General features: G+C 41.8%; 1 protein-coding gene across 5 annotated transcripts in view; it reads right to left on the reverse strand.

Moving 5' to 3' along the window:
- SMARCA2 (SWI/SNF related, matrix associated, actin dependent regulator of chromatin, subfamily a, member 2) overlaps positions 1-22248 on the reverse strand; it is a 176510-nt gene that overhangs the window by 102095 nt on the left and 52167 nt on the right. For all 5 annotated transcript variants that reach the window (XM_040245954.1, XM_040246175.1, XM_040246098.1 and 2 more), the window contains exons 10-18: positions 17677-17730; positions 14473-14603; positions 14185-14242; positions 11810-11910; positions 10025-10172; positions 6157-6320; positions 4742-4808; positions 3981-4091; positions 1176-1418 (exon numbers count right to left, since the gene is read on the reverse strand). In XM_040245954.1, the coding sequence (XP_040101888.1) occupies positions 1176-1418; positions 3981-4091; positions 4742-4808; positions 6157-6320; positions 10025-10172; positions 11810-11910; positions 14185-14242; positions 14473-14603; positions 17677-17730 (1077 nt within the window). The remainder of the gene's footprint in view (positions 1-1175; positions 1419-3980; positions 4092-4741; positions 4809-6156; positions 6321-10024; positions 10173-11809; positions 11911-14184; positions 14243-14472; positions 14604-17676; positions 17731-22248) is intronic.

Consider the following 22248-nt stretch of genomic DNA (forward strand, 5'->3'; position numbering starts at 1 on the left):
AATCTGCCTGCAATGCAGGAGACTCGGGTTCGATTCCCGGATCGGGAAGATCCCCTGGAGGAGGGCATGGCAGCCCACACCAGTATTCTTGCCTGAAGAATCCTCATGGACACAGGAGCCTGGCGGGCTACAGTCCATGGGGTCTCAAACAGTTGGACACAACTGAGCGACTAAGCACAGCGCTTAAAATTGAAGCAGTAAGTTGGGCTCTTAACTTTGTCTCAGATGCAGAAACATACCAATGGTACAGAGCTTGAACATGAAAAGAATAAGAATAAATACAGTTTCTGCTGGTGGGTTGCTAAGCCCCTCTCCCTGATTGCTCTGCTCTGCTGTCATTTTGTTCAAGTTCAGTCCTATTTGTAAATCCTCTGCTTTCTCTTTCACCTTCCCCCACTAACCTCTAGGGGGCAGAGCTGATTGATGTTACCTTCTTCACAAAAGGCAAGGGTACCTATAATATACCTCAAAATTAAAGGGCCAAATGGTTCCAACACAAATATCTGCAAAGCATTTTAAGTGCTTTTTCATTCCTATACTTAAGAAATCACTAATCAAAAGGACAGGTACCTGTTTCTAATAAATGAGTTTTTAAGAGAAGGCAGAGAAAGGAATAATAATAAGAAATTTGAAAACAGTTACTCCAAGGTTTGAGGAATATTTATATACACACAAAACTGAGATTCACACTAAAATCTGAAAACAATGCATACAGAAAATAATTATACACTAGTTTGGCTTTACACACAAACTCTTAACATGGAAATGGTTTAAGGGGAAGCCCAAGTTTATAACAAGAAAATGTTTTTTTTTCAAGGTTTACATTTGGTTGGTTGAGCTGTGGTTAAACAGACTGAACAAGTATCTCTGTATCTATCCTCCCTGTGGTCAAGAGCAGTTAAGCATTCCACCGGTCAGGAACACCCTCTGCTGGCCTAGTTATCACACTGGCGAAAGACAATGGGATTAGGACACCCTAGATGCTAGGATCACTTACCCATTACTGGATCCATTCTCTCAGGATGGAAAAATATCCCTGGAGCGAACGCATACCCACCCACTGACTGGCTTCCTGATATTCTACAACACCAGAAACCTCCTTGTGGTCTCAGCTTTAGGTCCTGTCATTTCATTTCTTTGTCATGCAGTGGGGAAAATAAACGTTAGGCCAGTACCCTCTCTCCAGTCATGGCAAATGGCGCATTAAACCACTGCTCGAATGTGCTGCAGCTCTTAAAAATGGTGGGGAGGAGGAAGTTGAGGAGGGCCCAGAGTTCCGGGAGCTTATTCTGCAGTGGGGTCCCGGTCAGGAGGATCCTTCTGGGGGCCACGTAGTGCGTGTTGAGGACCTGAGTCAGCTTGCAGTGGTGATTCTTCATTCGGTGGCCTTCGTCCACTATCATGTATTTCCACCGGATCTGTAATGCAAGAGGAAGCACCAACATGTGGTGAGCGAGGGAAAACACAAGTATCCCCAAGAGGCAAGTGCTGGTATGGAAAACCAAAGAGCTCATGCTTGGTCCAGCCTATGGCATGATACTCCTCAGCATAAAAGACTCTCAACAGTCTGTTTCCTATATCTGACAGGTCATGTCACACACCATGTAATGATGGCATGAAATAACAGAACGTGACCCCTAATTACTTTTTCACAAAGAAGGCAACTAGGGCCCGGAAAGAAATGGCTGGGCCAGGACTAGCTCCTGTGTCTTCCCATCTAATACCTCTTCTATCAATGCTGCGTCATGACAGCCTGCCAGATTTAAAGGCTACATAACCACTGCTCATGATGAGTACAGAATATAGTTCCCCACTTGAAGCAGAGGTTAATGACTGATTCCTCCAAGACGACATCAGCAAGTACCTATAGCAGAAGACCTCTGGCTTCATGCCCTTTCTCTATTACCTCGGCTGACTACTACCTTCAGGGCTTGGCTCCTGTTCTTTCTTTAAATTTGAACTTAGTTGCTAAGATTTAAAAGTTGGAATATTTCACCTAAAAATCTGGACATCCAGCTTCTTTTAAAACATTAGAAGATCTAGCAACCTGGACTCTCTTACTTCACACGTATTCCCGACCTGCCAGGTCTAGGACCCTGGGTTCAAGACGTCTAAAATGAAAGGACAGACTCACTGGCAGAGAGGGCAGTACTAAAATAGCATTCTGCTGTTTATGCCAAAACTTCAGAATTAAACACAATATATTCCTCCAGCATGACTGTCACTTCAAAAATAAAGAATGACCGTATGACATGATCTCTCTTTCTAAGTCTACACACAGTCCCCTTCCCCTCTCACATCTAACCCTTCAGCCCCCTCCAAGGTCACTGTTTCTCAAAGTGAGAACAATGAGGAATATCCCACAAAGCCTATCCAATCCCCACAAAACAGTGGCAATGGCCAAGAAGAGCATCTGGTGTTCAGATGTCCCTGGATCCCGCTGCAAAGCTCTTAAGAGAGGAAGGAGAAGCAAAGCATTCTATGAAGTCTCGGCTTCCTCAGTAAGAAGCACCAGGAAAATCAGGGGAAAAGGAATAAAACATCACTCAGGAAGGGATGTCCGGGTAAAAGAAACTACCAGAGGTGTTTTGGGGTCCCCCCCACCTTCCTCCACCTCCTCTAAGAAAATTCCTTAAGAATAATCAAAGTTGTACAATCAAGTGTCCCAAACTTACCAATAAAAGAGGCCAGAAGATAAAAATGTACTTAATCAATATTCTAAATCCCCCTTCCTGCCTAATTTGAAGGTCTATGATTTTGCTATCGTATCTACTGCTAATTAGGTCTTCCACTCAAGACAAACTACTACCCCTTTCTAGATTTTCATTTCTCCAGAAACAAAGGCAATACATCTCGTTACCAGGCGCCTCTGATGAATTTTGAAATGCATATGCAGAACACACGATACAAATTTTCTTAAAAGGATCTCAAATGTACACACATATTCCCACAGTTATACTGAAAACATGTCATTTTTGACACTGCCAAATTCATCTCAGAGTGTGAAGACGAACACACAGCATCGTTGCTGGTGCCATCTCAATTATTAAACCTCCCCTGGGAGCACATTTCCTTTATGTATTTCCTAGGATGCCACGAAGGGAACTCTCCGTTCCCAGGGCAAAGGTTTAATGCAGAGATTGAACAGACCCCAGAAATAGTGATTCTGTTCAGTTCTGGCCATAACTTAGTTTCAGATTATAGTGCTTTCAAAACACCACAGCGTAAAAGAAATTATTAAAGGAAAAAAAAAAATGAAGTTCTCCTACTTGCTCCATGACAGAAACTACTCCCGTCATTCTACATGAATATATTAGGAGGCAAGATGACATAAATGGAAACAAAGATTCTATTTTTTGGCTAACGGACAGTTTAGGACCTATAAATTAGCAGATATGTAGGTCGCAGGTAGAAAACAACTCTTTCCCGGCTCCAAATATATAGTCATGGAAACAACCCAGAGTCATCCAAACAATAATAGCCCATTATTTCACTGGAAATAAACATAAAACAGGGAGAACACAAAAGCTACAGCTTGGATAAACGTTCATATGGAGAAGACCATATGGAGAGATGCCTGCTCATCTCTGGAGAGACAAAGACACAAGAGGCATGAAGTTCCGCTGCTGACAATACCCCAGGGCAACAAAAACAATTATTTCTTCCACAAGAACGATGTTCAGAGCTGTTGGAGAGAAAAAGAGTTGCAGAAGGGAGCCAGGTAAATTCTTTTAAGAGATGTAAACTCATTAACTACAAGAGGATAGGTAAGAGTCCCAGGATCACTGACACACAACAGAAAACAGCATACATAAAATTAAAAACCCATGACCAAAATATATCTGACTCTGAAAGAGAAAGAGAGGGAGAGGGCAGTCATCTAATGAGCAAATTATAGTAGTGAGTATAATTTGGGGAATATTTTACATTCCAGTTGCGATGGTCCATAATTCGAGACAAAAGAATTTTTTTAAACATACCTTTGCAAGAATGTGCTTGTCTTTTATAATGTACTCATAAGTAGTCAGGAGGACGTTGAATTTGCCACTCCGTAGCTGGGGGACAAGAGAGCGACGCATGGCAGGGGTGCCCTGAATGGGAAGAAAATACAGATCTATATTACTCCAGGGAAGGAGGTGTGCGCTGTCTCCCACTACTCATGGCTTAATGGAGCCCAGACACATGACCGAGGACTGCACATACACGCAATTATCATATACAGATCCATTATCCAGGAGGAAAGTACTTGGAAAAATTGCCCACGTCTGGGTACTTTTCAGACTCTTGCAGAGAGGCTTTCCCACTGCAGACCAAGGGAGGGCAGGGAGAGAAAAGGAAATTATGGTGACCCCAAGGTAGCAGAGAACCCGCTGCTCTGCTGAAAGGCTCCATTTCTACAGGGGCGTCCCGCCGGCGCGCGGCTGTCTGGGTAATTGCCTAACTTTGCAGGAACAGTGGGCATGGTGCTGGCACGCGGGATATGCGATATTTGTCATTTGTATTACTCTCATCAGAAACCTCGCAATATGATAATTAACAATTTTCTTCTGCATTTCACTATCTGAAAGTAATTATGGTTTATTACAGTAATCTTCTTGGGATGATTAACTCTCACTGTTTAGTACATGATGTACATGACAAAACTTTACAACCAAATACAGTTCACAGATGTGCACATGGAATGAAGAAAATAGGGTCTATTTTTTGCTTTTCCACTATATATAAATACAGCATTCCAAACCTTGTAAGAAATTTTCACCACAGAAGGAGCCCATTTGTCAAATTCATACGTCCAGTTAGATAGAGTCCTGTAGAACAAAACAAAATACAGAGAGATGTTTGTATAAAAGTCTGTGGTTAAAAAGACGTTCTCATTCACTTTCAGGCCTCACCTTGAAAGAGGACAGAGAATATAAAATATCTCAACTACACATTCATTTTAAAGGTGTGGAAATAAGAGATAAGTTAGAAACAAGTGCCACAAAGCGTGACAAGTTTGAGGATTCATAAGAAATCTCATGAGAGGAAAAAAAATTAAAAAATGCATGAACATAGAGGACAAAAAAACATCTTATTTTTAATACTGAAAGACAGCAATTACCAGAGTGATTTGGGGACTCTAAAAACAGCCATATAAATTCAGAGAAATTTGAGTCAGGAAAAAAAAATGATAATAGCACATGAAAATACTTAATAAATCTGCCAGGAGGGAGCAGGGGGAAAACAGTAAATGTCTTAAAAAAAAAAAATCTCCCAAACCATCAGTGTAATCTATGAGTCAGAACATGCAAAATATAGATAAAAAGCAAAATACATGTTGAAGATGTAGATAACATGAAAAGGATGTCTAAGTGCTGTGAGTTCAAATAAAATGGATTTAAGAGGTCTGTGAAGAATTCTCATTCAGGCAAAATTTGAAGGAAACACTAAAACAGAATCTTTACTTTTTCTCAAGGTCCAAGTCTGTAATGAGCAGTGAGATCTAGAAGAGGACCTCAGTGAACAGAACTGCAACCTCACACCACAGTCAGATGCACCGCATCCAAGGAGAGTAGTTTTGAACAGGAATTCCTTCCCACAGGTATGTCCACTCAAAACCCACAAGGAACCACGCAGTGGACGAGACACGGGAATGTGATGGAAAACAGTGAAGACCTGTCCTGACAAAGTGGCATCACCACTGCAGATAAACCACAGTACTGAGGGCAGTTTAATAAAAAGTTCAGAGTCTGGATTTTGATTTAGACTCTGCTTTAAAGGGGACACGAAAGGAAGATTTAAGAATATATATATTTTTGAATATATGTAGCCTTTTGGAAACAGAAGGAAAAAATCGGAAATCTTAAAAAAATCAAAACTTTCAGCTTCATGAGCCACTTTAGGTGTGATAAAGAATGAGACCCACTGTGCGGTATGCAGGCTGTGTAGATTGCAACAACACGAAATGCTGGGAAAAAAATCACTTCATCTTGTGCTTATGTAGCCAATCAAAGAGGCCAGGGTGGGAGACAGGGTAGGAAATGAAACATCTAAATCCAGATTATATGCTCTTGATAATCCCACTACAGGCTACAACTCTGCCTTAAATGACAAATGACAAATAGGGCAAGCTCTAACATAAAGAAAGATAACTGCAGAATAAATGGCTTTACTTACGAAAGGGGAACAATGATGAGATAGGGGCCATTGAGTCGTTTGTGCTCCATCAGATAAGTGATGAGTGCAATGGTCTGTATGGTCTTTCCCAGCCCCATTTCATCAGCTAAGATTCCGTTCAAATTGTTATTATACAGAGAAACCATCCATTCCAGGCCCTGGAGCTGAAATGAAGAGTAATTGCTTCAATTATCCAAGATCTGCACAGGTAATTAATACTAATACAACTCAAGTGGGGCTGCGACTTCTTAACTCCTCCGTGCTGTACATCGGATTTCCCGCAGTAGGAAAGTGGGGGAAGCACCAGCACAAAACGAAATTCAAATGTGAGCCTGTAATCACCCCGCTGCTTGGCAGGTGCTGAGTGCTAATCAGATTTAGAAGTGATGGGCTGGAGCGTTCCAGGGGGATTTTAAGCAGCTTTACCGTTCATCCCTACTTAGCATTTCACAGTATATGGCATTCTAGAATTATTGGAGATGAAGAAAACCCAAATGAAAATCCATTCCAACCACTCCAAGAACAAAAAGGCCAATGTGAGAATTAAAGAAAGACAAGCCAGAAGGCAGGTTGGGCATGGTCACAGGTCATTAGAAACAGCCTTCTTGGTAATAATGAGCCTGTCAGCCCCCCGGGGGTGGGATCCCCTCAAGTGAGGCAGCAGAGTGATCAGGGAGCCAGGGGCATCTGCTGGCGGAGAAAGCTCCCAGCCTCACAGGGAATCTCCGCAACGCAGGTGCTCCCCAAGGGCAGCTGACCCCAGGAAACACCTTCAGCACAGTTAAGTACAAAAGCACAGCACCAGAGACACAGCTTTGGATTCCCATGTTACACACAAGAAAGAGTGGCTAAAAATACAAAATTGTTCAACTTTCCTCTCCAACCACCAACTCCCTTCCACCACCGTTATCACAGATGTTAGTTTAAATGAGAGGATTAACTCTGTCTCTCTCTGTATATACATATGCATGTGTGCTCAGACATGTCCAACTCTGCGACCCCATGTCACTGTAGTCACCAGGCTCCTCTCTCCATGAAATTCTCCAGGCAAGAATACTGGAGTGGGTTGCCATTTCCTCCTCCAGGGCATCTACCTGACACAGAGATCAAACCTGCGTTTCTTGTGTCTCTTACATTGGCATGAAGTTCTTTACCACTGTACCACCTGTGTGTGTGTGTGTAATTGCTACAGTCAATTTAGCTTGCTAATGAAGTTATGCTTAGGGAAACGTTAATTTTCATTTCTTTCATGTAAAAACAAGACAAGTGATTCTTCCATTTTCAATATTTATTAAATGGTGATTCTGTGAAAAGGACCAGGCAAGGAGCTACAGCACATGGATATCTACATATGTAAGATGCAGGCCTCCCTTCTGAAGTTTACAAAGAGAAGCCAATAGGCCATTCATGCACCAAGAAGCAGTTGGCAGTGCGAATGTTATATTTATAAAATTGTATAGACCAGAATTTTTCTTGGGATGAGCAACTACAATGGTTTGAAGAAGTACTGGGATAAGCTTCTTGGGGTGCCTTGTACCATGCAAGATTCTGAGTCATCCTAAAGGTTTTTGCAGAACAGCAGTAATACCAAGAGATGAGAAGAACAGAAAGAGGCCCTCAGGGGATGCGCAAAAGAGAGAGGGGCAGAGGAGGAATGGTGGGAACCCAGAGTGCTCAGTGGGCGGAGCTGCATGCCTGCAATGTGACCCCAAGCCCACCTGACCTTTAGGAGTCAGCTAAATGCCAGACACATTTGGAAACTCAATGGGAGTGGATTTCTTTCTCTATTTGTTAATGAAAATTGGCAAAGGGGCTGAATTTTGCATCTGTTTTAATCCCAGATAAAACAGAAGCAGAAACTGATTTCATCAGGTGGACATGGGTAGTCAGAGTCTAGGAATAAGAAACTTTATGAAGCGAAAAAAAAAAACCAGAGGATGGGCAGAGTGAGGCATGTTCAGGAAATCTTACAGCAGCCAGCAGAGGAAGATCATAAAATTCCTATAGGGAAAGAGGAGATGGGTTTGAAAAGACAGTGATGAAGAATACTTAAAAAGTTCTCAGATGGCAGGAGGAAATAAACGTGGCTTCAAAAGTTATTTATGAATAACCTAAAGAATGCACTTTCCATATACAGACATACAGGAGGTCATCAGAACCAACTCCAAGTTCCTATCTACATCAGGTAGGCCAAATCAGATGACAACAACTTTGAACTTCATGGAAGCAGCATGAAGAATATGGCCTCACTGCATCCAGAGCACTGGTTCTCAAATTGTGCTCCAGGGACTCTTGAGGGTCTCCAGACCCTTCTGAGGAGAGCACAAGATCAAAATTATTTTCTTATTAACACTACGGCATCATCTGCCTTTTATATTGCATTGACATTTGCACTGATGATGCAAAAGCAGTAGTGGGTATAAACTGCTGGCGCTTTAACACAAATCAAGGCAGTACTGAGGCAGCAGCAGCTGTATTCTTCACCTCCACACAATGCCAGCCAACACAGTGCCGTGTTCTAAGAGTTCAGTGGACCCTGGACTCAAGTTCCAAAAGTTTGAGAGCTATTGGCCTAAGGTGCATACTGGGTTGGTCAAAGAGCTTGTTTAAGTTTTCCATAAGATGTTATGGAAAAACCTGAATGAAGTTCTGACCAAATCAGTACTTCCCAAAGTGTATTCCAAAGGACCCTAATTTTACAGGATATGAATAGGAATATGATATAAGAAAAGAAAGTTTGGTGGCCAAAGAAATTTGGGCAATACGAAGCTAAACTCATTTCACTGTAGGATGCTGATATGGATGCATGACACATTTATTTTTGCAGAATCATGAGTTGCTGATGCACAGTATGGGCTACCAAGAGGGGTCACTGCCAGGGTGCTCAGAAGTCTGATTGGCTCTGAAAGTCCTGGGTGACACCTCTGATCAATTATAAGGGCCTCTGTTCATTCTCATACATCTCCAACTCTGGAATAGTAAATTATACAGTAATCCAAGTTACAGCTGATAGTATTTCCCATATTTATTAATATTTAACCACAGAACCCAATCTTCCCATTCTTTTTGGGGTCTATCTCACAGGACAAATGTTGCAAGGAACACGCTTTGGAAAACACTCTGAAGTAGAAGGAGGTAAAAGACAGGTGCTGACCTCATTACAGACAGGTCAAGAGAAACATCTGTTATGTTTTCAGCTTAGTTTTCATCAAAGCATGGATGCTCACCCCTTTATTGTGTCTCAAAAAAAAAAAAAAGCATGTAAATGTTGTAGACAGCAATTCTTAGGTGGCTGAATTCATAATGTTAAACTATAGCCACCACTGAAAATTTTGAAGAAATATACTTCATTTACTTCAAAAAGGGACACAGATGATCCCTGTACTCATAGAAAGTGGCTGCGTTTTCCATTCTGAAGAGATCCATGGGTAAAACAATTGCAAAGGTTAAGTCAGGATTTCTGAAAACAATTCATCCCAAAACCATAAAAGGGAAAATGGGTAAATGCCCTAGTGAAGAAGGTAAGATGGAATGCTCTAAAATAAGAATTACAGGCACAGCAAAAAGAATCGCTATATTAGAAGTGCTATGAGGATTCCCTGGTGGTCCAGTGGTTAAGACTCCATAATTTCACTGCAGAGGGCCATGGGTTTGATCCCTGGTCTGGGGAACTAAGATCCCACATGCCACGAAGTATGGCCAAAAATGAAAAAAGAAAGAATGTAACCCCAGACGCCTGCCATCATCAACTCTCTTGAGCAATTAGCATGCCCACAACATATCCAATCAAAATTAGGTAACAGATTGCAATTTGCCAAGAATACAGTTCCCTGTGTTACCAAGAATACACAGTTACCACGTCAGTTACCTGATAATGCTTCAGGGTTCCATTAATGAGGAGGGCCGACTGCTTCTCCACCCTCTCGGAGATGGCGTGGGCCACTGTATAGTAGGACTGGGAGCCTCTGGCACTGTACTGCATGCTGTACTCGTCGTCCACATCTTGCTTAGCTGTCCTGGGGCAGAGAAAGTGGAGAGTCATGCACAGGGAAGTTGTGCATGAATGGAGAGCCAAAAACAGCTGCAGTAAGTAGAGCTTTATTTATCACCTCCTCCATGTGTGCACGCTCAGTCATATCCACCTCTTTGGGATGCTGTGGACTGCAGCCTGCCAGGCTCCTCTGTCCATGGGATTCTCCAGGCAAGAATACTGGAGTGAGTTGCCTTGCCCTCCTCCAGGGGATCTTCCCGACACAGGGACCAAACCTGAGTCTCTTGCATCTCCTGCACTGGCAGGCAGATTCTCAACCACTAGCGCCACCTGGGAAGCCCCCACACCTACTCCATGCCCAGCAGGTAAAACATATTATCTGTAATCCTCGCAAAAAGCAAGCAAGGCAGACGTTACTATTACCTTCCCCACTTTACACCTGTGGAGAACTTCAGACTGAGATAAGTTCATGAATTCATGAATTTGCTCAGGTCGTGTGAAGGATGGTGGCATCAGGATTTGCACACAGGCCTTCCTGACTTCAGATGGCTGCTGTGAGCATGAATTGCACCCCTGCAAGTTCACACTTTGCCAGTGAAGTGTCCTAGGCCCTTGAAAATCAAAGATAGATCCTACCCACAGAACACTGCCCAAAGCTTGGAAGACGGATTAGAGGGGGAAGAAGGTGACATTAAAGACACTCTGCACCAGGTTAACCAGCTACTGTGTCACTCTACGGAGGGGGTGTGCGAGTGTGCATGCTAAGTTGCTTCATTTCTGTTGGACTCCTTGCAACCCTATGGACTGTCCATGGGATTCTCCAGGCAAGAATACTGGAGTGTGTTGCCACGCTGCCCCTGTCCAAGGGATCTTCCTGACCTAGGGATCAAACCTACATCTCCTGTGGTTCCTGCATTGCAGGTGGATTCTTTACCACTGAACCACCAGGGAGGCCTCCTATGGAGGTGGGGTGGGGGTGGGCTCCTAAAACATTCAGTGAAGAAGGGGGCAGATGGATAAAGGAAAGATTACTGAAGTGGGCACAGAGCCCTGGAATGAAAGGAGAAAATATCAGAATGTCTATTTCTGTTTTGTTTTTTTTAAAATCTCATCACTTTAAAATGTTCTCTTTTGCAGATTGTTTCACCACAATTTTTCTTTTAACACTAGAATGATATAGGCAAAGAGCTGTGTAGCCCACCGGTGTAAGAAGATGGGTGGGGTGAAGCGAAGAGCTGGGTGCTCAGGTGAGGGGAAGGACTCTGAGGTGTTTCAGAGACTGGGCTGGGGGAGTCGGGGGCTGAGCACCTGCAGCAGCGAGGGCAGAGAAGGGAAGGGCACATCCCCCGTGGGTTTCTGGAGGAGTGTTGATGCCATTACAGGAGGTGGGAAAGGCTGCCAGTTGGAGGGGCAAATTTCATCTGGGATGGAAGTGCTTATGACACGAGAAACCCAGAAGTGAGGGAGTCAGGAAGGAGAAGAGGTCCAAGGAAGGGGCTGAGCGGTGGGACACGCTGGTGACCTCTGACGGTGGCATTTCAAGGGGAGTCTGGGCAAAGTCAGCTTTCCATCCTTAAAGACAAAAGTCTCTAAAAGAAAATTCATAGAGGATAACCCTCATGAAACACATGTGCAAGAGACGAAACCCTGAGAGATACATACTCGATGATCTGCTTGGCGTCCTTCTCTGAAACCTCCTCGCTGTTTGGATCCAGAAGTATTTTCTCTTCAGTTTCCTGCCTGCTAGACTCTTCCTCCTCATCCTGGGAAAGGAACAAAGATTCCACTTTAAAAATAAAGAGGGAATCCTTAGGATTGGCATTTTCTGGAAAGAGAGGGAAGAGTATTCAACTTCACAAGTGAAGTGAACACAACCGAGGTGGGGACATAAATTTAACCCTAACCTACACCAGGCAATTCCCACCGCTCCATCGCTGTTTAAACCACCGAATGAAAGAACAGAAGGAGCCCTCTAGGAATCCCCTGGAACCCTTGCTCCCCAAGAGTAAATAGGTAAAAACCATGCCAGAAAGATGGATCTGGATCAATATCTGGTCATCAGGGAGTCTTGCAGATCAGGGGTCCCTAACCCTCGGGTCACAGATGGGTACCAGTTCATGGCCTGTTAGGAACAGGGCTGCACAGCCGGAGGTGAGCAGTGGGCAATTGAGTGAAGCTTCAGCTCTATTCACAGCTGCTCCCTATTGCCCGTATCCCCATGGTCTGTGGAAAAACTCTTCCACGAAACTGGTCCCTGGTGCCAAAAAGGTTGGGGACTGCTGCTGTAGACCACATTTGCTCTTGATAACTTAGCCACCTTCTACACCCTTCTCTTCCAAAGCCAGCTGAAGAGATCTTAGTATTGTCTCTTTGATGATGCCAGTGGACCCTGGATGTTCCCACACGCCTTCACGATGGAGGGATTGGAGCTTGTAAGCATGTGGCCTTCTGGGTGTGTGTTGTGCGGCCACTTCCTATTTCTGGATATGTAGATAAACACTGTCAATAACATGGCAAGGGATTCATCACCTCCCCACCTCTGAACTGTGTACTTGGTTCTGCTGGCCTGTTGGAAAGCTTTACTAAATATCCATCATATCCACTTGGTGTTGAAGGCTAAATCTTTTCAGATAACCTAGAAGAATTCCCTTTAAAAGTAGGCTTAAAGAGAATGATGCTTTTCCATCACTTTTGAGTGAAACAATGAGGACTGACAATGATCATAATGCTGAACATCAAATCTCTGATCACAGATCATTGAACTGTAAGGGGTAAAATGAGGAATGGGTACAGCTCCTTCATGTCCAGGTGAGCACCAAGAGGGGACATGACTGGCCACAAGATGAGGCCCCAATCTCTGGACCCCCAAGTCAGAGTTCACTCTGGTCCCAGTTGTCTGGAGCTGTCTGCAGTTATCACTCTTAGGAGGGCACCTGTGGGTTGAGTAGCCTTCTTTACTTCGTCTCTGTCCCTCCCTGGCTCTCAGACTCAATGGGAAGATTCTTCCAATGGATCATTTATGGGCCCATTCATCCGAGTAAACAAGAGATATTTTAAAAATTGATTTTGTAAGTTTCAAATATCTCAGAGAAAGAGTAGCCTATAAAAAAAAATAGCATGCCTTCAAAAGTATTTGCTTGTTTAGTATGCTTTAAAAAAATAATAACTTTTATTATCTTTCATCTTTAATCCATGGCAGATTAATTTAGGAAACACAGGTCCACAAAACAGAAGAAAATAACAACAGCCTTAAAATTCTGGTGAGCTGTCATTGGTAAGGCTGCTCTGCTCTGGCCATGGTGTTCTTTGAACCAAGATTCCTCTAAACTGGTAAACATCGGATTTAATGACTACACACTAGCAATGCTCTAATAAAGGAGATAAAAATCTTCATTTATTTCTTCTATTTGTAATTGTTAAGCAATTTAAAGTTGATCTAGAAATACCTTGATTATTCTTTCATTTCTATTAAAAGTATACCATTTTAGGTTTAGATGTGAGTATTCCTTCCAAGAGACTGAGAAAGGTGGATAACAATTATATCCAAAGAATTAAAACAAGAATCCTATTAAAAAAAAAAAACAAGAGGATCAATAAACTCATCAAACCAAGTACATGTTGCCCTTTTTGTCCAAATTTCAATACTTACAGCTTCAAACAGGCCTGAGCACTAAAGGACTTCAGACATTTTTAGGCTCTTAACCCTCAGTGTAAACCACTTAGAAGCATGGAATTGCTTTTCCCAAAGTAATCCATCTCCAATTTTCCTCCAAAGACCTTTCTACCACCTCCAATTTAATGCCAGCTTCTCTTTTCTTGGTTTCAAATAAATTGAGAATTCATCAAGTTTCCCCACTGGCCAGGAGGAGCCCCTGAGAAATCACTGTGTAACTAGACATGAACCAGCAAAGCTCTGGCAAACTCTCTAGGCCAGCTGTCACCCGTTGGCTAACAGTGGAGGACAAAGAGACAGAAGGATCCAGGTATTTTCTGAGAACCTTCCAGCCAATGAACTCCAAACAGAGACACAAACATACCTCCTCCTCATAATCAGAATCACTCTCTTCACTGTCCGATCTAGGGGCAACTTCGTAACTACAAGAAAAAGAGCAGGGAGGAAGAGCAAGTTTAGCTTTTTAAATGATAAAACTATGTGTGTGTATGTGTATACACAAATACATATGGTCCATTCTATGTACAAGTGACAAATGCAAGTAGTAACCTCAGTTCAGCAATGGTCAGGTTGTTTTAGTTCCCAGATTTTACAAGGACCACAAAAATCTAAAAAGCCAAAGAACACCAATAATTCTGCTTTCATGCCATACCCAGGATTCATTTCCAACCAGGCGTCCAGCTGACTTGCTTTGGGTGCTTCCGGGCCAAACAGGACCTTGCCAGTTTCTGTGTGAGTCACTTTGACGGGGAGGTCACTCATCTGGCTGCTCTCGTCTATGGGCTAGACAGAAGAAAAGGCATGGCACTGCTTAGTGTTATGACATTCTCCCAATTCTGTGCTAGAGTTTGTGGCTATCCAGCATTTGAAACCCTTTCCTGTGACTAGAAATTTCGTCACCTGGTAAGCCCCAGGTGGGATGTGGGAGGTCACTTTCCACTAAAGAAATGGAAAACATTGGCCTTCCTTGCAGCTAAGGTATTGGCACAAGACCTAAGCTCTGCAACTGGGCACATTCACCAAGGCTCTGAATTGGGACCTAGAAGAAAGTGAGAGCCGATGGGCACACTGGCATGAGAGCAGACAACAGCGGCAGCACTGCCAGTGCAGTGGAATCGGCCTTGCCTACTCCCAAGGCCAGCTGTGTCTTCACTAACCAGGTGTAGAGTACACCACAGTAACATATAACTGATATAACCAGTCAGGTTATTGCCTTCAGGAGATCCGATGACCCATGCAATACCCTATTAACATGTTGCCTTCTTACTTAAATCAAGCAGAGCTGATCCTTGCCGTTTTCAACTAAGAACCCTTAAACCCCCACATATTAATTTGCTGTTGTTCAGTCACTAAGTCATGCCCGACTCTTAGGGACCCCATGGACTGCAGCACGCCAGGCTTTCCTGTCCTTCACTATCTCCCAGAGTATGCTCAGACTCATGTCTATTATGTTGATAACGCCATCCAACCGTCTCATCCTCTGTCTCCCCTTTCTCCTCATGCCCTCAGTCTATCCCAGCATCAGGGTTTCTTCCAATGAGTAGCTCTTCGCATCAGGTGGCCAAAGTATTGGAGCTGTAGGTTCAGCCTCAGTGCTTCCAATGAATATTCAGGATACTTCCCCCAGATAAAGACTACTACAAACTCATGGTTTCAGAGAGAATCATGGAAAAAAGAAAGAGGTACTGTCACTTGTGTCATCTCTTAAAGGCCAGTGTGGCTTCTGCAGAAACAATGTCATTTTATCCAAAACCAAACCATCAGGTACCTAGCTCAACCATGGGGACCTGCAATAAAGCAAAAGGCTCTGCTCATTGGAAATCTGGCAAATCGACCAAGTTTGAGCTGAAATTCGTCAATGGACTCTCAATGAAAAATAGTTTGCTCAGAAAATTAAGAGAATAAGTGAAACTGCAGAGGCTGTGTTTAACCTACTTCAGAGAACAAATTTTTTTAAAAGGTCTAAAACTGGAGTAATCCTATGCAAATGAATGCTACTGATTATAGGGTGACTGTGCATCTAGGAGCAGACCCCCAGGCGAGATGTCTGTTTGGAAACACTTGATCTGTGAGTAATTCAAGTTATCTATTTCCTTAAAAGTGATAAAATTCAAACATTTAGGCAATTCATTAATTCCGAAAAGTTGTTTCTAAATTGTTATTCGGAGTTAAAATGGAAAAACAGTGTACTGTAGTTTATCTTCTATATCTAATAGGAAATGACCATGTTCCCCCTCCACCTCAAAACTGGTTCTTCCCCCCTTCTCCCTCAACAAAGCACTGTCAGAGTAAGAAACAACATATTAGCAATTATCCACAAAAATAACCTGAAAAAATAAAAAGAGAGGCCTACTCCAGAGTTTCTTTCCTTTTATGTGTGCTGAAGCAATGGTTGTGAACACTGTTACTCTGCATTTCAAGACAATGCTTCTTCCTCACTAATGTAGAAGGTCATCGATACGTTCATGTGATAAGTAGGACATCTACCGTAAGTAGCATTTCCTATATTTCCTACTTATGTAGGAAATGCTACCATTTCCCTTGGAAGAATCCTATTCCATTATCTTGACCTATTATACCACAGCTTGTTTTACTGTTTGTGTCATACCTCAGAGAAAACTGAGAATCACGACAGCTGAAATTAGAACTTTGGCAGAAACACTGAGTGAACACAGCAGAGTGTAATCAGAACATTATTTCAAAACAAACTAGGTAAGATGAAGACGGCCCACTATAGCAAACAGAACATATCATGTGCTATGATTTAAAAAAAAAAAAAGGTGTATGAGCTAATTTTCCCAGGGGATAATATAAGAGAGCTACCACACTAACACCTTAAAATCTCTCCCTGTGTGCTTGTTAATTACAGACCCATGTGAGGCAAGCTTTGGTAAGGCTGGGCTTTTACAAATTAGAGTTGTTCCTAAGTGCCCTAATATACAATATTCTTCCCCTATAATAGCCCACTGAGTGTTTCTCACACATTAGACATTTATCCCAATCTTTTCTTTCCTTGTGATGAATTATAGTGGTTAAGTAACATTTATTGTTCAAGAGGTTTCTGCATAGAATAGTGGTTTCAACCTTTTACCTGCCACTGGGCTGTTCACATTCATAATATGACTCATGTGAACGGTAATTCTGGAAAGGAAAGAGGCAACCCTCCACCCACCCCAATCTTCCAGGCAGATTTGTCAGAATCTGTGAGAGGAGAAGGCAGTTTGAAACAAATACCCTTCCCATCCCACTCTGGGGTACACCTGCTCGTGTGAATCACTGGCATAGAACTCTGAGTTTTCAGAGAAAAAAAAAAATCCAATAAATCAATCACTGTATTCTGGTGATGCAGGAGAATATCAGAAATAACAGAAATAAAATTTATAAATATACTGATGAATCTATGAATAGAAGCTATAGGGTAAGGTTACAGAAAATTTTTAAAAAATAGGCTACCAAATACATAAATTGTTTGGCTTATGGAGTTATGAAATTTCAAAGTAAATGAAAGAAACTGGGTCATATTTTATGCTTCTGCATCATTGACAGGGAAAATGTAATTATAGAATCACTTAAGATTTTTCCACATTCTGTATATTCATAAACACATGCTTATATGTGCACAGAAAATTTCTGGAATGGTATACAAGAAACTTAATATCAGTTGATTGGCAGTCTGAGATGGAAGATTACTGTTTAGTGTATTCCTTTTATGCTATTTTAATTGTCTACTATGCTAATGGACTACTCTTTTTGCTTAAAAAATGAATAGCGGAGTGAAAAATACAATTAGTATACACAGAGAATAGCAGGGCATCATTCAGCAGAGCACAGTAAAAATGGGTACAAAATCCCTTACCTCTCCATCTGGTCCCAGAGCAGACTCTCCTCCTTCTGCATTCTCTTCAGCCTTCTGCAAAACAATGTCAAATGTTAGGTATGATCCCAGAAGGTGGGTGCAGGAAGGACCTCGTGGCAACTCAGTGGCACATAACAGCATTTCATGACTACTTGTCACCATCCAACAGAGCTTAAGAATTAATGCCTTTTATGTGTGTTTCTCTTCACTCTCTGGGACAGAGTGTGTATTTTATTGGCAACTTGCAGGGAGTGACTGAAGCTAGATGTGACTCAGGGTTGGCCCATTAGAGAGGGGTGGACTGTGTCTTCTAGGATGCAAAGAGCTTAAGATGTGGCAGCATTAGGACCGAAGTCACAATCTGAAATGTGGTTGTATTTGGCACTAGGAAGACACATCCTGAATCAGTTCAACTTGCTCATTCCCTTAGCAAGTTTTCTAAAAAAATGTCCCCTCAAGAATGAACTCTGAATCACTCTTGGGTTATAAAAAATACAAAATCATTCAAAACCCTGTGCATTCTCTGAATGCTTTTCATTCTACCTAATTGGCTTTCATAATAGCATTTCCTCAGTGGGTATATGGGGAAATTTGATGCAGATTCTGTGGTCTCATGGAAAATTCTGTCATCCTCCATTTCTTAAATATTCCAGTATCTTAGCCCATTAACCTCTATGTGCCTCAAAGACAGCTTAAATGAAAAGCTAGGATTATGTCACATTTTGTACATACCTGATAGAGCCTCATCTGCAATAAACACAACATAGTCTGAAATTTCTTACATTTATAACAGCCTCTTTGACAAGTGAAATCTTTAACACCACCTTCACAGAATCCTTATTTTAAAGTTATTCTGTGTAGTGCAATGAGGAGAAAAAAAACCAACTTCAGTCATTTCCTTTATCTAGACATTTAAGAAAATGAGCTTTCCTCCCCTGGGCCCTTTAGTTAATTAAAAATATACATAATGATACAGAATCAATATTAACTCCACTTTGTTTACTTAAGGCATTGATTGTGTAATACATTTTTTGCTTCCTGTGAAAATAACTCAATTGTCTCTTGACAAAACAGCTTTTACAGAAAATGTCTAGGGTTGAAAACCCAGTCATTGTCTGTACTGAAGAAGGGCAGTTCCCATAAATGTCTGAAATTTCTTTTATAATTTTCTTATAAAACATACACATATACATGTATGCCAAAGCACAACACATAAAAAATGCAGCTCTTCTACCAAATGAAATGCTCCCTTTGGTTATGATTTCCCTAAAATTTGATTTTTCTATTTCTGCAACCCCAAAGTGAGAATATTTCCAAGCTCAAAAGGAATGACCATCATGGGAAAGCACTGGGCCCTATGTCTGGGCTATGGATTCAGAGAACAATGGCAGAAAGTCCAGAAAAGGAACCATCCTTGTTACCGCTCCCCTGAAAAGTCCATTTTTGGATTTCTCAGGCACTATATTCAGGCGACTTTTTCAATTAATTGCAGAAAGTCAATTAATCCCACCATTCTCTCCATACAAATCAGAAATTAGCTACAAATTTGGCAAACAAAGAATATCAAATGAGACAATGAATAAGCCAATTTCCAGTATCTAGCTAGTGGAAATGGATCACCGTTTCAATGAATAGCACATTAAAAAGTCTGAAGGATCATAAATAAAAGAGTCAAAACTATTATGAAGAACACTCTTCTATGAATATGCTATCAACCAGATAGAGTGTTATCTAAAAACTGCCTCATCAGCAGGACTTTCTATTACTTAAGATCCTCTAATTTTTATTTTATTTTTTTTTTTTAATTTTTAAATTTCCATCTAGTATCAAATCTGAGAGGCAAGGTAATATTAGGCTTAGGAAACTTGGTCCTGGAATTAGATGAACTGCGTTTGAATCCCAGCTCTGTCACTAAGTGCACGAGTACTTAGCCATGTGATCTTGAGCAAATCTCTTGAATCTTGGTTCCCTCCTCTGAGAAAGTAGCAGTTCCCACCTCACTGGGTACTGCTGCAGGACTGGATCACCATGTTAATACAAATAATCCAAGGTTACATGTAATATACATTGCAAGTGTCATTTTTCACAATGTAAAAGAATCAATGATAGTGTGAGGGTTATTTATGTCTATATAAGACACAGCACTGTCTGAAAATAGCTTCCTAAGATTACAAAGTCAGGGATTTCTGTTTTGTTCACACATGCATTTCCATACCTTACAAGGGGTCCTGGCACTCAGGACACTAAATAAATATAGTAAATGAAGGAATGAATGAAAACACCAAGAACTAAAGCTTTCCACTTAGCATACACTCAATGAATTACCACCATTGTAATTAGGTGCCAATATGTTTGCAAGTCATAAAAAAGCTAAGAACGCGCACACAGTTCCCTCACTGAACTGGCACTCTCTGATACTTCCCGTGTGTGCCCAGTTCGGCTGCGCTATTATACAAGGTGGAAGCCAGATGGCAGTCTGCTCTATGGCAGGAGATGTCAAGTTCTCCCACCATGCTTTGAATTTCTTCAGTTTGGGGAGAATCTCTGGTGGGTATACTTTCATAAATCCACATTCTCACATCAGACTAGTGCTGAACCCTCTACTCCCCTCCCCTCAAAAAAAAAAAATTCCTTTTTTTTCTTTTGTTCATGGTCAACTCCAAACAGACTGTGACTGCTGCTACCACTGGAGCTAACTCTGGACAGACTCCGAGCCCCTGGTGAAACACTCTGATGTGGCTGCCTGAGGAAGTTCTGTATCAGAGAGTCTGCAGCACGTGACTAAATGCATGACGCCTCAGCTTATCTCCACTGATTAAAACAAAAACAAAACCTACTTCAGTTCAGCTACTCTTCAGGGCTAAAGGAACTTTGTACTGGCTTCTTCCGACCTGCAAAAAGTTGATAACTAACCCTCATGGGTGGAGGGTGGAACGTATGAAAGACAGTTGGGCTTCCCCATTTCCAAGGCCAATGTGAATTCAAACACTCTCTTTAGGAATGTGCGTGAACAAAGCTTTGTACTCAGGTACCCATCTTCCTAGGCTGTATAACATAATCAGTGACAAGGTAAGGAGAGAAAGGAAACCCCAAACATGAAAACCCTGAGGAAGCTGAACCCAAGAAAATGGGCTTCGGGTTTCCCTGATGGTCCAGTGGCTAAGACTTGGTGTGCCCAATGCAGGGGGCATGGGTTTGATCCCGGGTCAGGGAACTAGATCCCACATGCCGCAACTAAGGATCCCACAAGCCGCAACTAAGACCCCAGTCTGGCTAAATAAGCGAATAAATATTCAAAGAAAAGAAAATGGGCTTCAATGGGTATTTTATGCAGATTACCACAACACATGCCACAAATAGCCTCGCTTTGTAAAGAAACAGTTTTATATCAAATATCTTACAAACTATATTATACAGTGAACACAGTTTATCCCCCAGCAGGTGTTGTTACAATATACCGAAATATCATTCAAATGTGCTGGCGTCTTCAAGACTCATTCTGCTCTGAGGGAAACCTGAGATCGTCAGGAACCACTTGGTTATTTTTTACTGTCACTTAAGAGGACCTGTGAGCATTAAGACAGGTGAACAGGCAATAAAAAATACCCAAGAATATCAAGTTAACAAGCAATTGCACATGACTTAGGTGGTGCCTTGCAAGGAAAACCAGCTCCAACATTTTGACTCAAGTAACTGGTCAATCCAGTTGAGCAAGACTTTGATCCAAACTTCTGGTTTCACCCATTTTGACACTAAACTTATCAAATAAATCTAATAAATTGTGTCATTGCATTCACCTACCTTTACAACAGTCACTATACTCAAATGCCCAAAATTGCCTTAGAATATTTCTTTCACCTACAGAAATCTCCTTGTGGAGGAAAACTGCAATAAACTAATAGTCTCTGGGGAAAAGAGATAAAAGAACTGAGAAGGACTGGAGAATAAATTGAACATAAAATGTCTCAATAATATTATAGCTTTTCCTCTGATGCTGTTTTCATCATTATACCAAGAGATTTTTCAATTGTTTGATATCTGAAAGAAAAACATATTTTTCATCTCTATATTGATCAATACACTAGTGTCAGAAAGGTTCCCCCTTCAAAACATCACAGATCTGAGATTCACATATAACAGTGTATATAATACTGTTTGATGAGAGGGAAAGAAAACCAAAGGCCACAATGAAAAAGAGACTTGGCACAGTGCTCCCCCATGGATTCTCTGAGTATGTTCCCATTAGTATCATGAGTTTCCAAGAAATGTCACAATAAACACCAAGGGTATAGTTGTGTTGGTGTACACCCCAGTGAAAGATTTGGGAAGAGGGATTAAATACTTTAATTTTGGCCTGAAGTCAGCAGCTGGGGAAGCTGAACCTCTGAAGTGACCAGACCTAGCAGTAGATTCAGGGGCAGGGGGCTGGCATGGGGCTCCTGACCACAGCCCAAGGAAAAACATACCTTAAATCTATATAAGAAATGCCTCATTATTACCAGGAACCATCGGAGAGCACAGGCCAAATAATTAGGAAATTCTCTTTGTAGGAGCTGGGGAGGTAAGGGAAAC

The sequence above is a fragment of the Oryx dammah genome, unplaced genomic scaffold (genome assembly GCF_014754425.2).
Source record: "Oryx dammah isolate SB20612 unplaced genomic scaffold, SCBI_Odam_1.1 HiC_scaffold_1, whole genome shotgun sequence".
NCBI classification, from domain to species: Eukaryota; Metazoa; Chordata; class Mammalia; order Artiodactyla; family Bovidae; genus Oryx; species Oryx dammah.